General features: G+C 42.2%; 1 protein-coding gene across 11 annotated transcripts in view; it reads left to right on the top strand.

The window, feature by feature from the left end:
- Window positions 1-18128, top strand: part of LOC138758201 (neuropeptides capa receptor-like) — a 99531-nt gene that overhangs the window by 37003 nt on the left and 44400 nt on the right. For 10 of the 11 annotated variants that reach the window (XR_011354206.1, XR_011354205.1, XR_011354209.1 and 7 more), the window contains one exon: window positions 3344-3478. Coding sequence is in view for 7 of the 11 variants with exons in the window: in XM_069926802.1 (XP_069782903.1) it covers window positions 3421-3478 (58 nt within the window). In the remaining 4 variants the exon portion in view is untranslated. Of the gene's footprint in view, window positions 1-3343; window positions 3479-9251; window positions 10825-18128 lie in introns of those variants that run through there. The other variant, XR_011354207.1, reaches the window with a different exon arrangement.

The raw sequence follows: 18128 nt of genomic DNA, 5'->3' as shown, positions 1-18128 counted from the left end.
TCTTACTTTACTACATGCAAATTAGATCTGTCCATCACATATAAGAGTGACTTGCAATATATATTCTAATCTAAAGTCTAATTTACAATTCGATCTCTCTTTAAAGAAATGCAATGTGATACAAAACACAGTGAATCTGTCACTTTACTGACTTTCATCAGAGGTTAGTCAGTTTGTGCACGCAAACCAGGAGAAATATTAATGCTTTTGTGGAGATAAATGACTTTCAATTGTGTTTTTATCAGAATGAAGGGAAATGAAGGGAGACCGAAATACTGGCTCCCTCTGCTATCCGATAATACATAGAGCAGATAACCAAACACAAATAAGGCGACTACCATGTCGAAATTAAGAGAGATTAATTGGACAAATTGGCTTCAGAACTCTTGAAGAACTATTATCAATCCTGCCTTCCAGAAGATAAAATTAAGCAAGCGCCATGAAATGACACCACAGTGCAAAGCAAATTTTATCAGAAAGAAATGGGATAAACAGCTCTTTTAAAAAATTAACTGCAGTGTCCCGTTGTAATTGGTTGCTGGAAACGTCAAGATGCACTTTGATATGAAAGGAGGCCAGCCAGTAAAATAATAAAACGTAAATCAAAAAATAAAGGAGATGTTGTAAAAGATGCAATAAAAGCAAAACCTACTGGTGATAACTGCAATTTGGGCTTCGCACAGAGAAGAGAAATAGAAGTTCAAGATGAAAGTCTGCAGACAATGTGGCTGAGATGAAAACAATTCTGTAGCAACTCACCAGGTCAATCAGTGTATTTTATGCAGCAAAAATAAAGATATAGAACCCACCTTCTGGGCTTGAGCCCTTCATCAATATCTGAGTAAAATGCAGGCAGGTGCCGAAAGAAAATGACAGCGGTGGAGGAGCAGATTCTTACGGGCAAGAGGCAATGGAGTAATTTTTGAAGGCGTTGACTGACAACAAACTTTTCCTGATTCTACACGTCTGTGGGTGAAAATATGCACAGGGAAACCATTTTCTACCTAGATGTGCCGAGGTGTCCGCGTAGGTGTTCATACTGATAGAATAAGCCGGTCCAAATACAGCTTTAGCCGCCGCAAAGGCTTGAAAACCCATAATTCCCTGAGCTATTATCTAACCAGGAGAGGTGAAAGCTCCTTACCCTCATCCAATGACCCTCATGGAAAATATTTAGAGTAAGTGCTTGTAACGTCAACTCTTTCCGTCCTGACGAGACACTCCCTTCTGCAACCAAAGGGGAATTTACTTAGGTGAAATGGCAATGGAAATTCCACTAACCATTCGTTAGCAACTAGCATGATGTTGGAGAATGTATTCCTGATTAAATAATGCAAGAAGATAAAGGAGTTAGTTGAAGAAATGGCTGTGAAAATTCAGTCAAAGGAAGTAATAATGTTACATTAATGTCCGTGGGGCTCTTGCGTTTTCGAACATTTCTGTGGTCAAATTTAAATTTAAATCTAATCGATTTCGAAGTAAAGAAATGGAACGATTGTGTGTGACATTTTTTACCCCAAATTGTTCAGGTGGTGAACATGTAAGGAGCAGCTGCGCTGATGAGTGTTATTGCTCAACAGCGACTGTAAACGAATAACTGCTTGTGGTGTCCGCGGGGATGTTACTTCATTATTAATTAGTGCTTGGGTTAGATAAATGTTCCAGAGATTAACGTGCTTTATATATGACTGATGACTTTTTGTGCTATAACCTATCGCATTAAAATGCTATTTTATTTATACCTGGATATAGAATATGTTTATTACCCTATTCTGGCAATGGTTGGAGTATCCGGTATGTTCCCGACAGCTTGTGCATTGGAATTGAGAGAACGTTGGACCGAAACAGTGCCAGAGTTTAATAACGAATAGTACAAAATCGTGAGGTGGCATCAACATTGAAACAGATTGTATATATCCGATTATTTCATGGTCAATCATGGGAAAAGGGCCTTCCGACGCACGAACCCGTTCCGCGAAAGGAACCTGGAAATCCTACACATTTTTGGAAGTTCAGAGAAACCCCACGGGTTCACCTGGAAACATACATGATCATTACGAACGTTAGCGGATTGGAATCCGCGTCGCTGGCTCTATTGTGTATCGTTGCACAAACCGCAACACAAAACGTGCGATTTAAATTTGCAATTGAAATGGGATCAATGCCAATTCCCCAAGATGAGGGATATGAAAAAATATCAGAATGTTGATATATTGTGCTAACTTTGCTACGGTCTTGGCAGCTGAACAACCTCATTATTGAGAAAAGGATAGGATAGGTGTTTATGACGGCGCATGAAATGTATGTATCTGGTTCCTTATCTACCACATCGATCTCGGGAATTATTTCCAACTGACACCGGCGGAATTAGATATTCTCACGTCATGATCAACATTGATCCCTGTCTTAATGCCAACAGTTTCGCAAATGCGTATATTATCTATCCGAGCAGCAGAGAATCCCATGCCATCCAGTCGAAGAGATAACCTTTGGTTACAATTTCTGGGATGGAAGGGAGACAAGTACAATACGGACCATTCAAATACTCCCATGCAGGCACATCTCATGCAGGGTAATGTGTGTGAGGTAGTTTAGGGTGGAGCCGGTTTGCGTCGGTCTGAACAACCTCGTTCGCTGAAGGGGCTTGTATTCTATTGAAATTTTCTTTTTTTCTAAGATCACTGGAATAGGACGCTCCATTACTTCTGAGACTGTCATCATGTCTTCATTGTAACTTCAGAACGACAGAAATTAAGAACTTTAATAAATTAATCGCTTGTGTTACTTGTCTCACTTGTGATACATTCCCTCCTGCTGTCACACCGGATAAACACTCCGATTGATCCAGCGAAAACTGTTGAATGATTGTGCTCGCGCGGACGTGCACCAGTGCCCCCATCCACTCCCTCCTACCCCTACCCGCCCCCTCTCTCTCACTCTCTCTCTCTCTCTCCCAACTCTCACTCTCATTCTGTCTCTCTCTCCCTCTCTCTCACACTCTGTGTGTATGTGTGTGTGTGTGTATTTGTGTGTGTGTGTGTGTGTGTGTGTGTGTGTGTGTGTGTGTGTGTGTCTGTAGTTGTGTGCATATGGTGATAGGTGTTGCTTTCCTATTTTACAATAGGGTGCATGCAGCAAAAATGCACGTAGAGCTAAACTCCAGGAATCATACCTCTGTAACTTGTACAAACAACAGGATATATTCGTCGGTTAAACGCTTGAAGACAACTCTCAAAATTATGTCATCCATCTGCTGCCCTGGTGAATGATTGGGGCATTTAAAATATTGATACCGCTTTTATGCACTTGTTTCATGAATTATTCCTTTCCCATTGCTTTACAGTGAACCTGGGAGCCATTGCGATTCTGCCCCGCGGAAAGTGCGGTTTGTCCAAATGCATCACTCGGTACCTGGTCGCCATGGCAACTGCGGACCTCTTAGTGGTTGTCTACGAGGTGATATTACATAGGATGGCCGGTATGTATTGGAGGAATTCTTTCTTGCAGTACACCCCCGTCTGCAGATTCATTCTCTTTGCTGTTCCCGCGGCTGTGGACTGTTCTGTGTGGTTTACCGTGGCTTTCACCTTTGATCGCTTTGTGGCCATATCCACACAGATTCTGAAAACCAAATACTGCACAGAGAGAACAGCGTTGGTGGTGATCGTGAGTCTGTGCGCTCTCATCTGCTCAAAGAACATTACTTGGCCCTTCGCATTTCATTCGTATGATATGATCATGCCCAATATCCCTGTAGGATGCGTTAAGTCACGGCTGTTTTATTACCTGCCGGCATGGGTGGCATTTTCGTGGACTGAACAGCTCCTCACCCCAATTATTCCGTTTTGTTTGATTTTTATTGTTAACGTACTCACAATTAGAGCCATTTTAGTGGCCAGTCGTGTCCGCAGGGGACTCCGTGTTCTCAGAAGTGGAAAGAAAGTAGTGGACCTGGAGATTGTGAACCGCAGGAAATCCATCATTTTACTCCTTGCAATCTCGAGCTTATTTATTATCCTATGGACGTCACGAGTCGCGTATTTCATTTACAACAAAAGCACAGAATCGTTTAGGCGTAGGACATGGTCCAGCTCTCAACCAATATTTGACGCTATCGCGACGATGCTTCAGCTGTTGAGCACCTGCACAAACGCGGGCATTTACACAGTGACTCAGAGAAATTTCAGACATGAGATGCTCCACGCACTTATATGTCCTTTGATTTCAATTCGGAAATTAATCAAACATTCTTAACCTGCTTTCGACCAGAATCAACATGGTCCTGGAACGCCAAAGGTTACCACATATTATGTCCATTTCCCTTAAAGTAAACGTTAGATGAACTGAAAATATCTCAGTGACCACCAAAGAATATAAATACTCCAATTTTGTCCGACTTCCCAGTGATCTTTCTCTGTCCCGACTTGCAGAAAATCACCCCCGATTTCGATTCCCCTGTGACAAAAATTGTGATTGTGGATTAAATGTTACTTTCCGCTGGACTCGCACAAAAATCATTTTTGAATATAATCCATCTGCTGTATATCTCTGCAGTCCTTTGGATCCAGCCGGCGAACCTTCAGGAACCAGTGTGTAAAACACAGGAATTCCTTTGCAGACCCTCTTCATGTGTTCTCCTTCTTCATGTAATCATTCAATTCCATCTTGTAATGCTCGCGATTTAAAGCAATAGATTCATGTCTTCCGTTGTCATGTACAACCAAACAGTGTGAACATTGAATTCTCATTTCAGATTGACATATCCCCAGCTATATCATTTTCTCTTCCCTGATCTCCTGACCGGTATCTTCCATTTAATTGAAGATCCTATAACTCAATTTACTTAACTTTACATCAAACGCATTCTCCTACAACCATGATCCCTCAATAGACCTAAGGACCCACCATCCCTCACTTCTCTGTTTCTAGTTACTGCTTTCTGTACTTGTTTGATTCTGTGATCTAAATTTGCAATTGAAATAGGATCAATGCCAATTCCCTGCATCTGGCCAATCATCACCTACGAGCTGTGTCAACCTACCCACTCTCAGCGTCACAATTTGCCAGTCAAACATTCCTGTACTGGATACACGTATAGTTTGCCTGCTCTTTCCAACACACTGCACATCGATTCTATTGACTCCTCTGTACCATCTTCGCCAATCAGCTGGTGCTCGATCCGAATTGTGCAGTGTCCATATTTCATGGTTTTCATGGTTGAATCGCCGCTTGAAGCTGTCAGTTCTGGGCTCAAATACGTTCAAGGCACATCATTCATTTCAATGGGTATTTTATTTGACTAATTTGAGTTTGCCATTTTTGCTGTTATTAATTAGACGCCTTCCATACTAAATTAAATGCACGAGCTGTTTTCGAAAATTAACCCATCGTCTGCTTCCACAGAAACAAACAGTGCCGGCTTTATTCCATATTTCGTGATTTTATCTATATTTGATTCGACAGATCCTGTTGCATTTGGGAGGATTAGGGCATGTGACACAATTGGTTCCACTGAATTGGAAAATGGAAGTAATGGCGATGTTTTCCTCAACAAGATTTTTTTTAAAGAGGAATCCCATGAATTGCTTCTCTCTCTCTCTCTCTCTCTCTCTCTCTCTCTCTCTCTCTCTCTCTCTCTCTCTCTCTCTCTCTCTCTCTCTCTTTCTCTCTCTAATGCTATTGCACAGGAGATAAAATAATGGTCAACATCTGCAAAATTGTAGGTGCATTATCCAAAACCGACTTTGCTCTTTCAGGTTTATCTATATTTTGTGTCGAGAACGCACCTAACAAATTTCCCAGTCTAAACCCCTTGCACGAGGGAGATGACAATCGATATTTGGGAAATTAAAATCTACCATCACAATAACTCTGTTATTACTGCAGCTTTCCAGAATCTGTTTCCCTATCTGCTCCTCGATATCCATGTTCGTATTGCGAGTTAATGACCCCTTTATGTTCCTAATCTCCACCCAGAAAAACTCCTTAGAGAATCCCTCCATGAATTTCACCTTTTCTGCAGCATTAGCATCAGCTCTAAATACGTCCCCATCTCATTTGCCTCCCTCCCTGTCCTTTCTGAAACATCTACAACTTGGCACTTGAAGTAACTCCTGTCCCTGACCCATCCAAGTCTCCATAATGGCCAACACATCATAGCTCCAAGTATTAATCCACGCTCCAAATGTATCTGTTTTGTTCACAATACTCCTTGCGTTAAAACAGGCACATCTCAAACCATCCATCTGATCGGGTCCCTTCTCTATTTCCTACTTATCCTCCCTCAAACACTGTCTCTAATCTTTCTCCATTTGTGAATCAACCGCCTCTTCCTCGTCTCATAAATTCGGTTTCCAACCCTAACAATTAGAGGTTAAACTCTCCCAGTAACCTTAACAAACGTCCAGCCAAGTTGTTTGTCTCCTGGGATTCAAGTGCAATCCCTTCTTTTTGTATAGGTCACTCCCACCCAAAAAATAGGTCAAGAAAGCTTTAATAGTTCACTCTTACAGGCTGTGGTTCCCGTCTGTTTCAAACAATCCACAATCGTACCAGTGCTCAAAAAGAGTGTGGCAACATGGTTGAATGACTACTAACCAGTGGCACTCACATACACAATCATAAGTGTTTTGACAAGCTGGTGTTGAAGCAAAATAGCTCCTGTCTGAGCTGTATCCGTTTCAATTTGCATACTGAAGCAACAGGTCTACGCCATACGCCACACGCTGTCACTATTCAAACACCTGAAACATCCGGACAGCAACGACTTTTACATCTGGATGATCTTCGTAGACTGCAATTCGATATTCAACAGATGCATTCCCTCAAAACCTCTCAGCAAATTCAAAAGGCCTAGGACTCAACACCCCACTGTGTAATTGGAACCTGGATCTTCTCTTCTCCAGGCCCCAGTCAGTGTGTATTGGCAAGCAAATCTCATCTACAATCTCCATCTGCGCTGGAGCACCAGAGGGCTGCGTCTTAGCCCACTGCTGTACTCGCTATAAACTTATGGCTATGTGGCTCAGCGCGCTAAAGCCACCAGCTCAAAATTTGGTTAGGATGCATAAAAAGCGGCGAAAATTCAGCATACATGGGGAAGATTGAAAACTTGGTTAAATCGTGCACAAAGAGTAACCTCGCACTCAAGGTCATCAAAACCAGGAGCTGATTGTTGACTACAGGAAGGAAAAACCAGAGGTGTTAGATGCTATGATCATTAGAGAATCAGAGGTGGAGACAGAAGGCAACTTTTAATTTCAGTGAGTCACAATTGTGGAGAAGGTTTCCTGGACCTAACACATTGATGTAATGGTGAAGAAAGCACGTTAGCACTTTAACCTCTTCAGGAGTTTGCAGAGATACGGCGTGACATCGGAAAACATGGCAAACGCATTCTGATGCGTTGTGGAATGTTAGATGACCAGTACCTCTGAGTGGAAAGCCCTGCAAAAGGTGGTGGATAATGCACAGAACAGCACAAGTCAATCTCTTCCCACCATCATGAAAATCTGGATGGCACGCTGTCTATGGAGAACAGCTGCAAGGATCGAGTATCCACACCACCCGGAAATGCACTGTCCTCGCTGCTGCCATCAGGAAAGAGGTATGTATACCAGAAGAGAAGTACCACCAGGTTCCTAAACAGTTGCTGCCCCTGCACCAAAACAATAAGGGCAATCAGAGTCTCGGTTAAGGACTGAGTTAGCACATAATGTGTTACTCAATATTATTTTGAGGTGTCCAAAGTCGGGTTGTTTACATCCTTTTGTATACGTGTCTTTTTTTTTTCTTGAGTATAATGTATATTTACCTATATGTAGAAGTTCTGTGTGACCCGCAGGGAAAAGGATCTCGGGGTTGCATGTGATGTCACGTATTTACTCTCATAATAAATCTGAACTTTGAACTTCATGTGGTCATGGGCAGAACAGTTCCAAAGAATTGACACATCCACACGGGATACTTCCCACGGTGCACATTTGAACCGCAGTGGGGAACACTGTGGCCATTTCAAATTTGCTAAGGATTCTGAAGCAGAAGAGCTGCTGTTGTGATTCCTTTGACCACACTTCAACTCAATCGGAACAGCAAAATCTGCTGGTGAGATTTACTGCCAAATCTATCTCCACTCTATTGCGATCATAAAAGCATTCATGGCGAAACAGAGTCAAACGTTCATCGAATCAAACAGCGGCGAAAGCCCACTTCTAAACAACACTGATGCATTTATTTCTCTTCCGTTTCATATTCCACCAAACCCTTCGTTGCGATAGGTCTGTCCAAGTGGATTTTGAAATTCACCTTTTAAATCGATTATTATAATTTCGTTGATTATTCATCGAAATAAATAAAATATGATCATTACATTTAACCTTACCCCTCATGCTTTGAGACACTTCAGTTACCCTTCAGGCTTATACATATTGTGAATAAAGTTTCAGCCTATACAACGTCTCATTATAGTTCAAAACCTTCAGTCTTGGAGGCATCCTGATAAACCTTTACTTCACTCCTTCCATCTCATTGATATGCTCCTTCCAGCTGCTGATCTAGAACTAGATATGATTCTCCGTGTGGGTCGCACCAATCATTGGTCAGCTGTAATATTGATTCCCAACGTTCATTCCCAAACTTAAGCCCAATTAGGGCGAACAAGCCCTGTAGCTTCTTCACTGCCAATGCACCTGAGTTGAAATTTCATGGGTTTTTCCCCTATACCCTCTGGAATATCAGGTTCACAAATCTTTCCATGGCTCTGTAGTTTATGATGCAAATCAAAACCGTATTTATAAATAATTTTGCTTTTAAATTTAATTTTTTTTAACATTTAAATATAGCCACGCTCTTCCAGGTGAGGAGCCCATGTCGCCCATATACCCCAAATACGTTTTAAAAGGTGGAAGGATACTGGAGGGCCCGAGGGAAACTCACGCAGACACGGGGCGTATGTAATAAGTCCATACAGACAGCGCTGGAAACGAACACGGGTTGCTAGCGCTGCGATAGCGTTCGACTCACCGTTACGCTATCCCTGTCGCCTGGCTGTATAATTGAGCAAAGTACAGTAACCACACGTATTGAGATTTAAGTCAATTTTCCCCTCTCTGGCCCGACTTTCCAAATAATTTTCCCAACAGAGTACTTTTTAGTGAATGAATTGAAATGTTTTTTTTCTCTCTGTGGCCGTGGAAAGAGAGGGAGATGAAACAATTAAATTGATTGTAACACGTGATTCACATTCTTCACAGTTACTCGTTACTTCATCTACTTATCTATGAGGAAAATTGATTGAATATGTGGGAAGAGAGGAAAAATTAGTGTAATTCTTTTGCGACTTGGCAGAGCCTCTTGGGATATTTTCCGTTGCATTCAATCCACTGTTAAACTCAACTGGAGACTTTAGACACTGCAGAAGGCTGGCAATAAGAGGATAGAAAGAACAGAAGAGCGGAATTCACAGTTACCATGACGCAGCGGCAAGAAGTTGGCCAGATAAGTTGAAGAGAATCCGCAGTGGAGGAGGAAGATGAATACGGAAATTCTGTGGATGAGGGAACACGGAGCTAAAACGAAACAAACTGAAGGTAGTGCACACGACGTTAATGAGGCGACACTAAGTATTGTGTGTTGGTTTGAGTACCTAACACGGGGAAATATACAGAAAATGGTTCAAATTGTGCCGGGAGAATACGTTACTGATAATTTGGAGGGTAGGATTTGTAGGAGTAGAAACCATTGGATGAACAGTCATATTGGGCGAAATCTGCCTGTTGCTGCGGATTCATGACGTCATTTGCATTTCCAAAGATGAAGACTTTGTCGTGTCAAGCCTGTCCCGTTGAGCACCGCATGTCCGACCCACCTGTTTCTCAACCCATCCTGTGAAGGTGTCGACCTTCTCCTCAAGTGCTTTTATTGTTGTAATATTTCGTCTGAAAATTCTGGTGGCAGGCCGCACCAAAGAGATCGACAAACACCGCTTTAAATTAAATGTATTCCACATTGAGAAAACATGGAAAAGCATGGAAAACATCCAAAGGTTCGACACAGGAATAAGGCCTCCATCTCATCAGGGTGGAACATAATCCCGAAATGAAACGGAATCTTCACAGATAGACACGGAGAGCTTGTTGCATTTGTTAGAGTGTTACCGGAGCCTGGACTGAAGCATATACACATTTCTTAATTATCCGCTCATTTCAGTGTCAATCAACAACTCTCTGAGCTATTGTATCTGCTTCGACCAACTATAACAATTATGTCGTGTTTCAGTTTCTGTATGATATCCCCGAACCTTCTTTAAAGAGCCACCACATCTTAAGCACATGTTCTTAAGGTAGGTGTCATCGAAGGAGATTCTGACTTTTCCGACCTGTTTACTCCTCCCCGAAAGTTATCTATTACGATCCAGGCTGCCATCAGTCATGGAGACTTTCTTTCTCTCTCTGTCGAAAAGAAAGCAACTCATATTATTCCATACTTTCCGAATATTTCACATCCTCCAATCAGAGCATCAATCTGGTAAATCCCTTCTGTACATTTACCAAGTACTCCATAAACTTCGCGTAACAGGGGAAACAGTATTGCACACAATGTTCCCAATCTGGGCCAATCTAAGTTTGACTTCCATACTTTTACAAATAATATGCCGACCATGACGACAAGCATATTATTCGCATTATTTACTCTCCGATGAATTTGCGTGGCCATATTCATGGAGACGTGACTCTCAGACCCCCATGAGCATCAACGATCTTAGGTGTCCTGCATTTTATGCACATTTTCTCAGTACATTTAACCTCCTAATGTCCAACATTTCTCATTTGTTCGGTCGAAATCCCAAAGCACAACCGCATGCAAAACCAGATGTTCATTCTCCGACAACAGCTCTCCTATAAAATAAAATTGAACAAATGCCCAGAGGATTTATTAAGATGCTTCCCTGACTTCAGGAACTGAGTTACAGAGTAAGTGTAAACAGGATAGGGCATTATTCCCTAGAACGTCGAAGAATGAGAGGAGATTTGATAGAGGGATACAAAATGATCAGGGGCATATATAGAGTAAATGCAAACAAGCTTTTCCACTGATTTTAGGTGAGATACCAACCAAAGGGAATGGGTTAAGAGTTAAAGGGGAACGGTTTAGGGGGGGGGGGGTGCATGAGCGTGATGGGAGTGTGGAATGAGCTGCCAGCTGATGTGGTGATGTCGGGCTCAATTTCAATATTTCAGAAATAATATGGACAGGGATATGGAGGTCTATGGATGGGTGCAAGTCAGTGGGACTGCGTAAAATAATAATTTGGCACGCACTAGAAGGGCCAAAAGGCCTACTTCTGTGATGTAATGTTTTATGGTTCTAACATTGTTGCAAATTATCAACATTCCCCCCAATATGGCGCTTTGCAGAGAAAAAAAGCCCAAACCCAAAAATTTATCGCAAGATGTAATTTGCAGAAATATCACCGTCCTTCTTCGCCTTTCATGGTGCACCTTCTGTGAGCAAAGATGAGCCAAATTCATGAGCTGATCCTACGTGCGTTGCTTTATCGGGTGAACTGCTCTGTTTAAGCGTTTCACAAGCAAGCAAATAACTGGAATTATTTCCCTTGCAGCTGAGTGAGCACAACTCAAGTTATTTTTCTAATAACTGAATGACTAAATGACCAATATCTTCATTCTTCACTCTTCCGCCCAAATCAGTTTATTTCTGGATCTTTCCTCAGTGATTCTTATGAAGCATCATATTCCACAATTACCCATGTTGTTTACACGAGAGCTGTTCGGGCAGATCTAATGTGATTGTTCGATGGGCCATATGACTTCAATGAAAGTTGTTATTTTCTCAGGGGAGACGTAACCTTTGAATAAATGGTGTCTGTTATGGGTACAACAGATTAAAATTGCTGCCAGAGCTGTGACTGACGGAACATAAGGAGTTTCTTCTTCTGACAGAAATGGGATATCCTCTCATACATCGGATAGAGGCCATTTACTATCCCGTTGTAGCGTGCGTGGGAGTACCTGGTGAGCTCTATAACATTTGGCCTTCTCCGAGTTGTACAGTTCGAATTTGAAATATTTATTTCCGATCTTCTGCTCCAGCGCGTAAATGGGCTTTTATCTGACATTTTTGTTCCGTTCTGATGAGCTTCCCTTTTTCTGCAATATTTTTGTTGATTGGTAAAATTTCCTACGATAAAGTCTTGCATGTTGATGCAAGTTTTACATATTACTTTCTGCACTGACATGAACATCAGATTTCTGTTTTTTCACCCTGGCCGATGAAACGGTGGGAAGTCTTCCACGGGATCATCGAATCAGCATATCCTCCAATATCGTCTCTCCTTCCTTTATCCCTCTCCCTGCCCATGACACAAGCGCCTGATTTAAAGTGGAGAACCACCTTTTGCTTCCTCTAGATGCGGAATGATCTGCTGCGCTTCTCCAGCACTTAGTCAACTGTTCGAGACACCACCATCTGCAGGTTTCTTGTTTACCTTCATGACATTTACCCTTCCGCCCTCTCTAGGCAGTGCTCTGCTGCATTGGGTACAGGATACACGTTGCCTACGATCGGATTCGTTTGTCCATTCATTGTTAATTGGGCATGTTATCACACCTTTGCTACGTCAATGGCCTGCCTCACATGGTAGCAAAAGAACAGTTTAACATAAGAGAATGATTTCAAAAACGATAGAGAGGGGTTTCAGCATTGATGTTACACTGAATGTATCACGGACAACTGGGATATGGTATTAAATGGCGCTCTTCAGGCAACGTTACAAATGAAGTGGCCCAGGGATCTGTCCTTGACCCAGCTTAGTTTTCAATAGTAAGAATGGAACGAAATGCGTGGTGTCCAAGATCGACAATGATGCTAAATGGCAGGCGGGCATGTTCTGATGATAACTGTTCTATAACTGCATGGATTGGGTGAAATTGGAGCCAAAGTTCTACTTCCGCTGGAAGTATCCAGATGCCAATTCAAATTTACCTTCATGTTCATTTTCACATATACCAAAACGCGGTGAGAATGCATACTTTGCGAGCAGTCGAGCAAGGCATTCCACACGTAGTGAAACAAGAAGCACTCAGGACACTAATCCAGAGGTTTGGGGGAGATATGTTATACGAGAGAAAATTGCATTATTATTTTACCAAAGTGAGGTTAGTCTGATAATTGCCGCATGGTTAGCGTCGGGCTGGTACGGTTACAGCAGCGGTTAGCGCAACCCTGTTACAGTGCCAGCGAACGGGATTAGATAATCTGGCTCTATCTATAAGGAGTCCGTGCTTTCTCTCTTTATCTGCGTGGGTTTCCTACGGGCGCTTCAGTTTCCTCCCACCATTGAAAATATGTACCTTGCGTGTTGGCCAATTGGATGTAATTGGACGGCACCGGTTCATGGAATGAAAGGACATGTTACAATTCTGTATGTCTAGATTTTAATTTAAACTCCCCTTAAATCTTGTGGTGCCCGATGGGACATTCGTAAATCTTTCTTCTGATGGGAGATGATGATATAAGTGTAGCCGGGATGGCAGGAATAACTTATGAGAAAAGATTGCGCAATTTGGGATTGTACTCGCTGGAGTTTAGAAGATTGAGATGGGATCTCATAGAGACATATAAAATTCTGGCAGGACTGGACAGAATGGATGCGGAAGGCATGTTTCCAATGGTGGGAGAATCCAGAACCCGGGGCCATGGTTCGAGGATAATAGGCAAACCATTTAGAACCGAAATGAGGAGGAATTTCTTTACCCAGAGGGTGGTGAATCTATGGAATTCATTGCTACAAAGAGCAGTAGAGGCAGGTTCATTGAATATATTTAAGAGGGAATTAGATATATTTGTTCAGTATAAGGGAATTAGGAATTACGGAGAGAAGGCGGGGACGGGGTACTGAACTTTAAGATCAGCCATGATCTCATTGAATGGCGGAGCAGGCTCGAAGGACCGAATGACCTACTCCTGTTCCTATCTTCATGCTGTTTCATGTCACAGTGAACATATCACTTAAAACAGAACAGTAGACAACAGCCCAGTGTGTGAACCATGTTGTCTCGACCAATGCAAACCACCTCTACATTGATTCTCACCCTTCCCCTTCACACTCTGTTACACCCAATATTTATTCAATCAATTTGCAGATCACAGTGTCCTTTAAATTTCCCTATTGTATCATCCTAAACTACAACTCCCCGAAACCCACAATTCATCCCAGATAGTCATCACATCCACAAAAACATTACCAGTGATATCTCGCTAAACGTTCCATTCGCCTCATACAGATGATTTGTTTTATTGACCAAGGATATCCTGGGAAGGGTTGGCGGATCTCCACACAATTATATCCCTCACTCATACAGCTCTATGTTGTTTATCCTTGGTGTCACTCCAAAGAGACAAGATGCATCAGGCTCAACATCTCATCAGACTTATCGGTGAACCATCGGAAAGGTTTCCTGGCAAACCTCCGCGCCCTTTTTAAAGTCTTACCGACCTTCCTGTAATGAGGAGACCAAAATACTCCAAGTGTGCTCTCGCCTATTTTACTATTACTGTAAATCTAGTTAAGCAACAACGTAACTTCGCCGCCTTGAACTCAACAACCCCGCCACCCCACCCCCCTACTAACGAAGGCCAACAACCCTCGTGTCAACCTGCTGGCAGCTTTGATGGATCTGTGAACTTGCAGAGATCCCTTTGTTCCACCAAACTACGAGGTATTTTGTGATTAATCTTGAACGACTTCAGGTTCCATCACTTCAAGACGTTTTCAACCTCGGATGAGATCTGAAAAGTTATTAACCTACACCTCGACTTCTTTAACAAAGTCATTGAAATCAATTATGAAGATCCCTGCAGAATACAACATGTCACCGATATCCAGGCAAAATGAGCTCTCTCTTCTTACGAGTTTCACACAATGTGGGCTGATGGCTTTTTCCAAATATATCTAATCCTAAATGTGCATGATAGGTATGATGTTCACTGTTTCTACTGATTGGAGAGCGACGAACTAGAGGATGTAGAATACTAAATTTGGGGCTGCTCTTTCAATAAGAAGGTGATGTTTTATCTTCATTCTGCGCATAGTGAACGTTTGGAATTCTCTGACCCAGAGGCAGGCTAGCGGGGGCAGGTTATTGATCGTGTGAAAAGTGCAGATGGACGTATTTGAATGATCGAGAAAAGGTTTGTGTTAGGAGAGTAGCAAAGAGGAGGATTTGGGGCCAATTTAGAATTATGAATAGAGTATTGAATGAGAGCATAGGTGTGAAGGGTCTCTGGCCAACTCCCGCTCCGATTTACTCAAGAGATTGTGAATGGTAAAAGTTGATCATGTTTCAACTGGAAGATGCTTGCTCTGAACTAAGATAGACAGCAGGTGTTTTCGGATGTTCTGACATGGGTGTTCGACGGAATAAAAGAATCTCATGTTTAATTCAATGATTGTGACCTGCCTACTGCCTCTCCCAACCTTTTCCTTTTGTTGAAATTTCGGACGGCCTGCATCTGAAATTTTGCGTACAATTTCAATGATATCTCATCATCCATTGTAACCATTATATTCCGGTGTGCTATACGCATGTCACGCCCACAGGAAGCATATCAGTGAGCTAAGATGTAAAGCAACTTGGAGAACGGCTCTTCGTTGCAATCTGCGAACGCCAACTGAAAAGTCCCATCCATACGTGTCCCACCTACATGCGACTTGCGCACATCGTTATAAAACCATTCTATCCAGGTATCTTTTCAATATATTTCTGAAACATTGTACTACCCTGACCCAACTTCGACTCCGGCAGTCCACTACGATCTCCGTTCAAAATGTACGTCTCATGATCCTGTTAAACCTTTCCCTCAACTTAAACATCTGTTCTCTGATTAATGATTTACCCCGCCAAGGGGGCAAACGACTCTTTGCGTTCACATCGTCTATTTCTCTCATTTTTTAAAAAATAAAATATCCATAATTCTCCTGCGCTCCAAGAAATAAAGTCCAGCCTGTTCTCCCTTCCCCGATAGCTCCAGCCCCCATGTCCTACCATGATCCTTGTAAATCTTCCCTGTAACCTCTCCAATTTGACAACACATTTCTGATAACTCGGTGACCAAAGCTGATCACGATAACGTGTGCATTGCCATGCAATAAGAAAGTCTTACTTGCAGTAGTCAGACAGGTAATTATGGTAGCCCAGCTAAAAAGCGTATATATACATCATATTGATTCCAGGATAGAAAGAGAGGATAAAAATAAAGACGAGATAGAAAATAAATATTCACAATTTCAGTTCGTTCAATAAAAAGAAGTGGCGTTTGAATGGTGCAGACAGATCTTGTTGTGGATCCTAACGTATTTTATGGAGAGGGCTGTACGGGGCAGTCGGTAACGCTGAAAGCCATGATCGGTTCTTGGTCTACCGCTGTTTGTTATATATATTAATGATCTAGACGATAGGGTGGCAAATTGGATTTGTAAATTTGCAGATGATTCAAAGTTTGGTCGTGTTGAGGACAGTGTGGAAGATTATCAAAGCTTATAGGGTGATATAGGAGAGTTAGAAGAGTTGGCTGGAGTATGGCAGATGGAGTTTAATACTGATAAATGTGTGGTGCTACATTTTGGTAGGACTAACCAAAGCAGGACACCTAAATTAGAAAACAATTGAGGAGTGCAGTGGAACTAAGGGATTTAGGAGTCATGGAACATAATTCTCTGAAAGCTGAATCCGTGTGAATAGGCTGGCGAAGAAGGCATTTAATATTTTGGCTTTCATAAATCAGAGTATAGAATACAAGAGTTGGGAGGTAATGTTGGGAGGTAATGTTGAAATGCTATAAGGCATTGGTGAGGCCATATTTGGAATATGGTGTAAATCTTTGGTCGCCGAATTATAGGAAGGATATCAACAGAATAGAGAGAGTACAGATGAGATATATGAGAATGTTGTCAGTGATTCAGGGTTTGAGTTACAGGAAACTGTTGAGCAGGCTGGAACTTTATACCAAGGACTGTAGAAGGTTGAGGAATAATTTGATAGAGGTATTCAAAGTTAAAAGGGTGAAGGATAGAGTCAATTTGGGTAGGCTTTCTTCCACTGAAAGTGGGGGATATTCAAACTGAAAAGTACGGATTAATAGTAAAAGGGGTAAAGTTCAATGGAAATATGTTCCAGGGCAGTCGAATTACAAAACGTGCCGTGATGTAACATGTCAATACACATTCCACCTTTTAAGCCAGAAAGTTCACAGTGTGTTCGATGACATGCCAATTCTCCTCACGTTTATTTGAAAATCGAGTAATGGGTGTGACATATGTACGGCTGCAGTCAATGTCCTGGGCTACGTCACTCCCAGGATACAAATAATAAAACAGTTCCACTTCTGTCCAATAAATGGGAGCAGGTACGTGGCGCTTTTACCTCCCGTTCCCAAAACCCACAATAATCTCCCTGATATTGCGGAAATTGAGAGTAGGATTGTTTTCCTTGCATCAAACAAATAGTTCCCCAGTTCCATCCTGTTTTCTGACAATTTACGCAATTCGGCCAAAGACGGTGGTGTCATATTCAAATTGAAAGTTTATTTTGGTGCGAAACATTGTCAGGCAATTCTGGGTGTACAAAGAATAGAGAAAGATCATATTGCCTTGATGAGCTCCGGATTAGATAACAAGCGATAAGGAGGTTCCGCCTCAAAATCATATTTGCGTCGGCGATGAAGAGGTCAAGCAGCCATTTAACACAAGCGATCAGGGTAGAGGATTTTGCTGGTTCTATGTTGTTAAATGCCAATCATCAACGGCCTGCTGGCCATGTTTTTGTGCTGCTGGTCATTTGACGTAATATGCAGGACCACCGTTTCGGCTTACACCTTGGGCATGTTGTAACAATAGGCGAGTTCGAGTGGCCACATGTCACAGGTCCTTGCAGAGGAAAGAGTTGATTGGCATTATAACGAATCACAAAAAAGCCTTGCACGCTCAGCGGAGGTGGTATGGTCGGAGAATAGTTTAGGTAGTTCGACTTGGAAGGGATGCAAGGGCTTTAAACCGTTTGTCACTGGAATGGACTGCTTGAGTCATGGTGTCGAAGTTGGTTAGCTGGGAC

Source organism: Narcine bancroftii, chromosome 3, assembly GCF_036971445.1.
Source record: "Narcine bancroftii isolate sNarBan1 chromosome 3, sNarBan1.hap1, whole genome shotgun sequence".
Taxonomy (NCBI): Eukaryota; Metazoa; Chordata; class Chondrichthyes; order Torpediniformes; family Narcinidae; genus Narcine; species Narcine bancroftii.
This window is presented reverse-complemented; position numbering and strand designations above follow the sequence as displayed.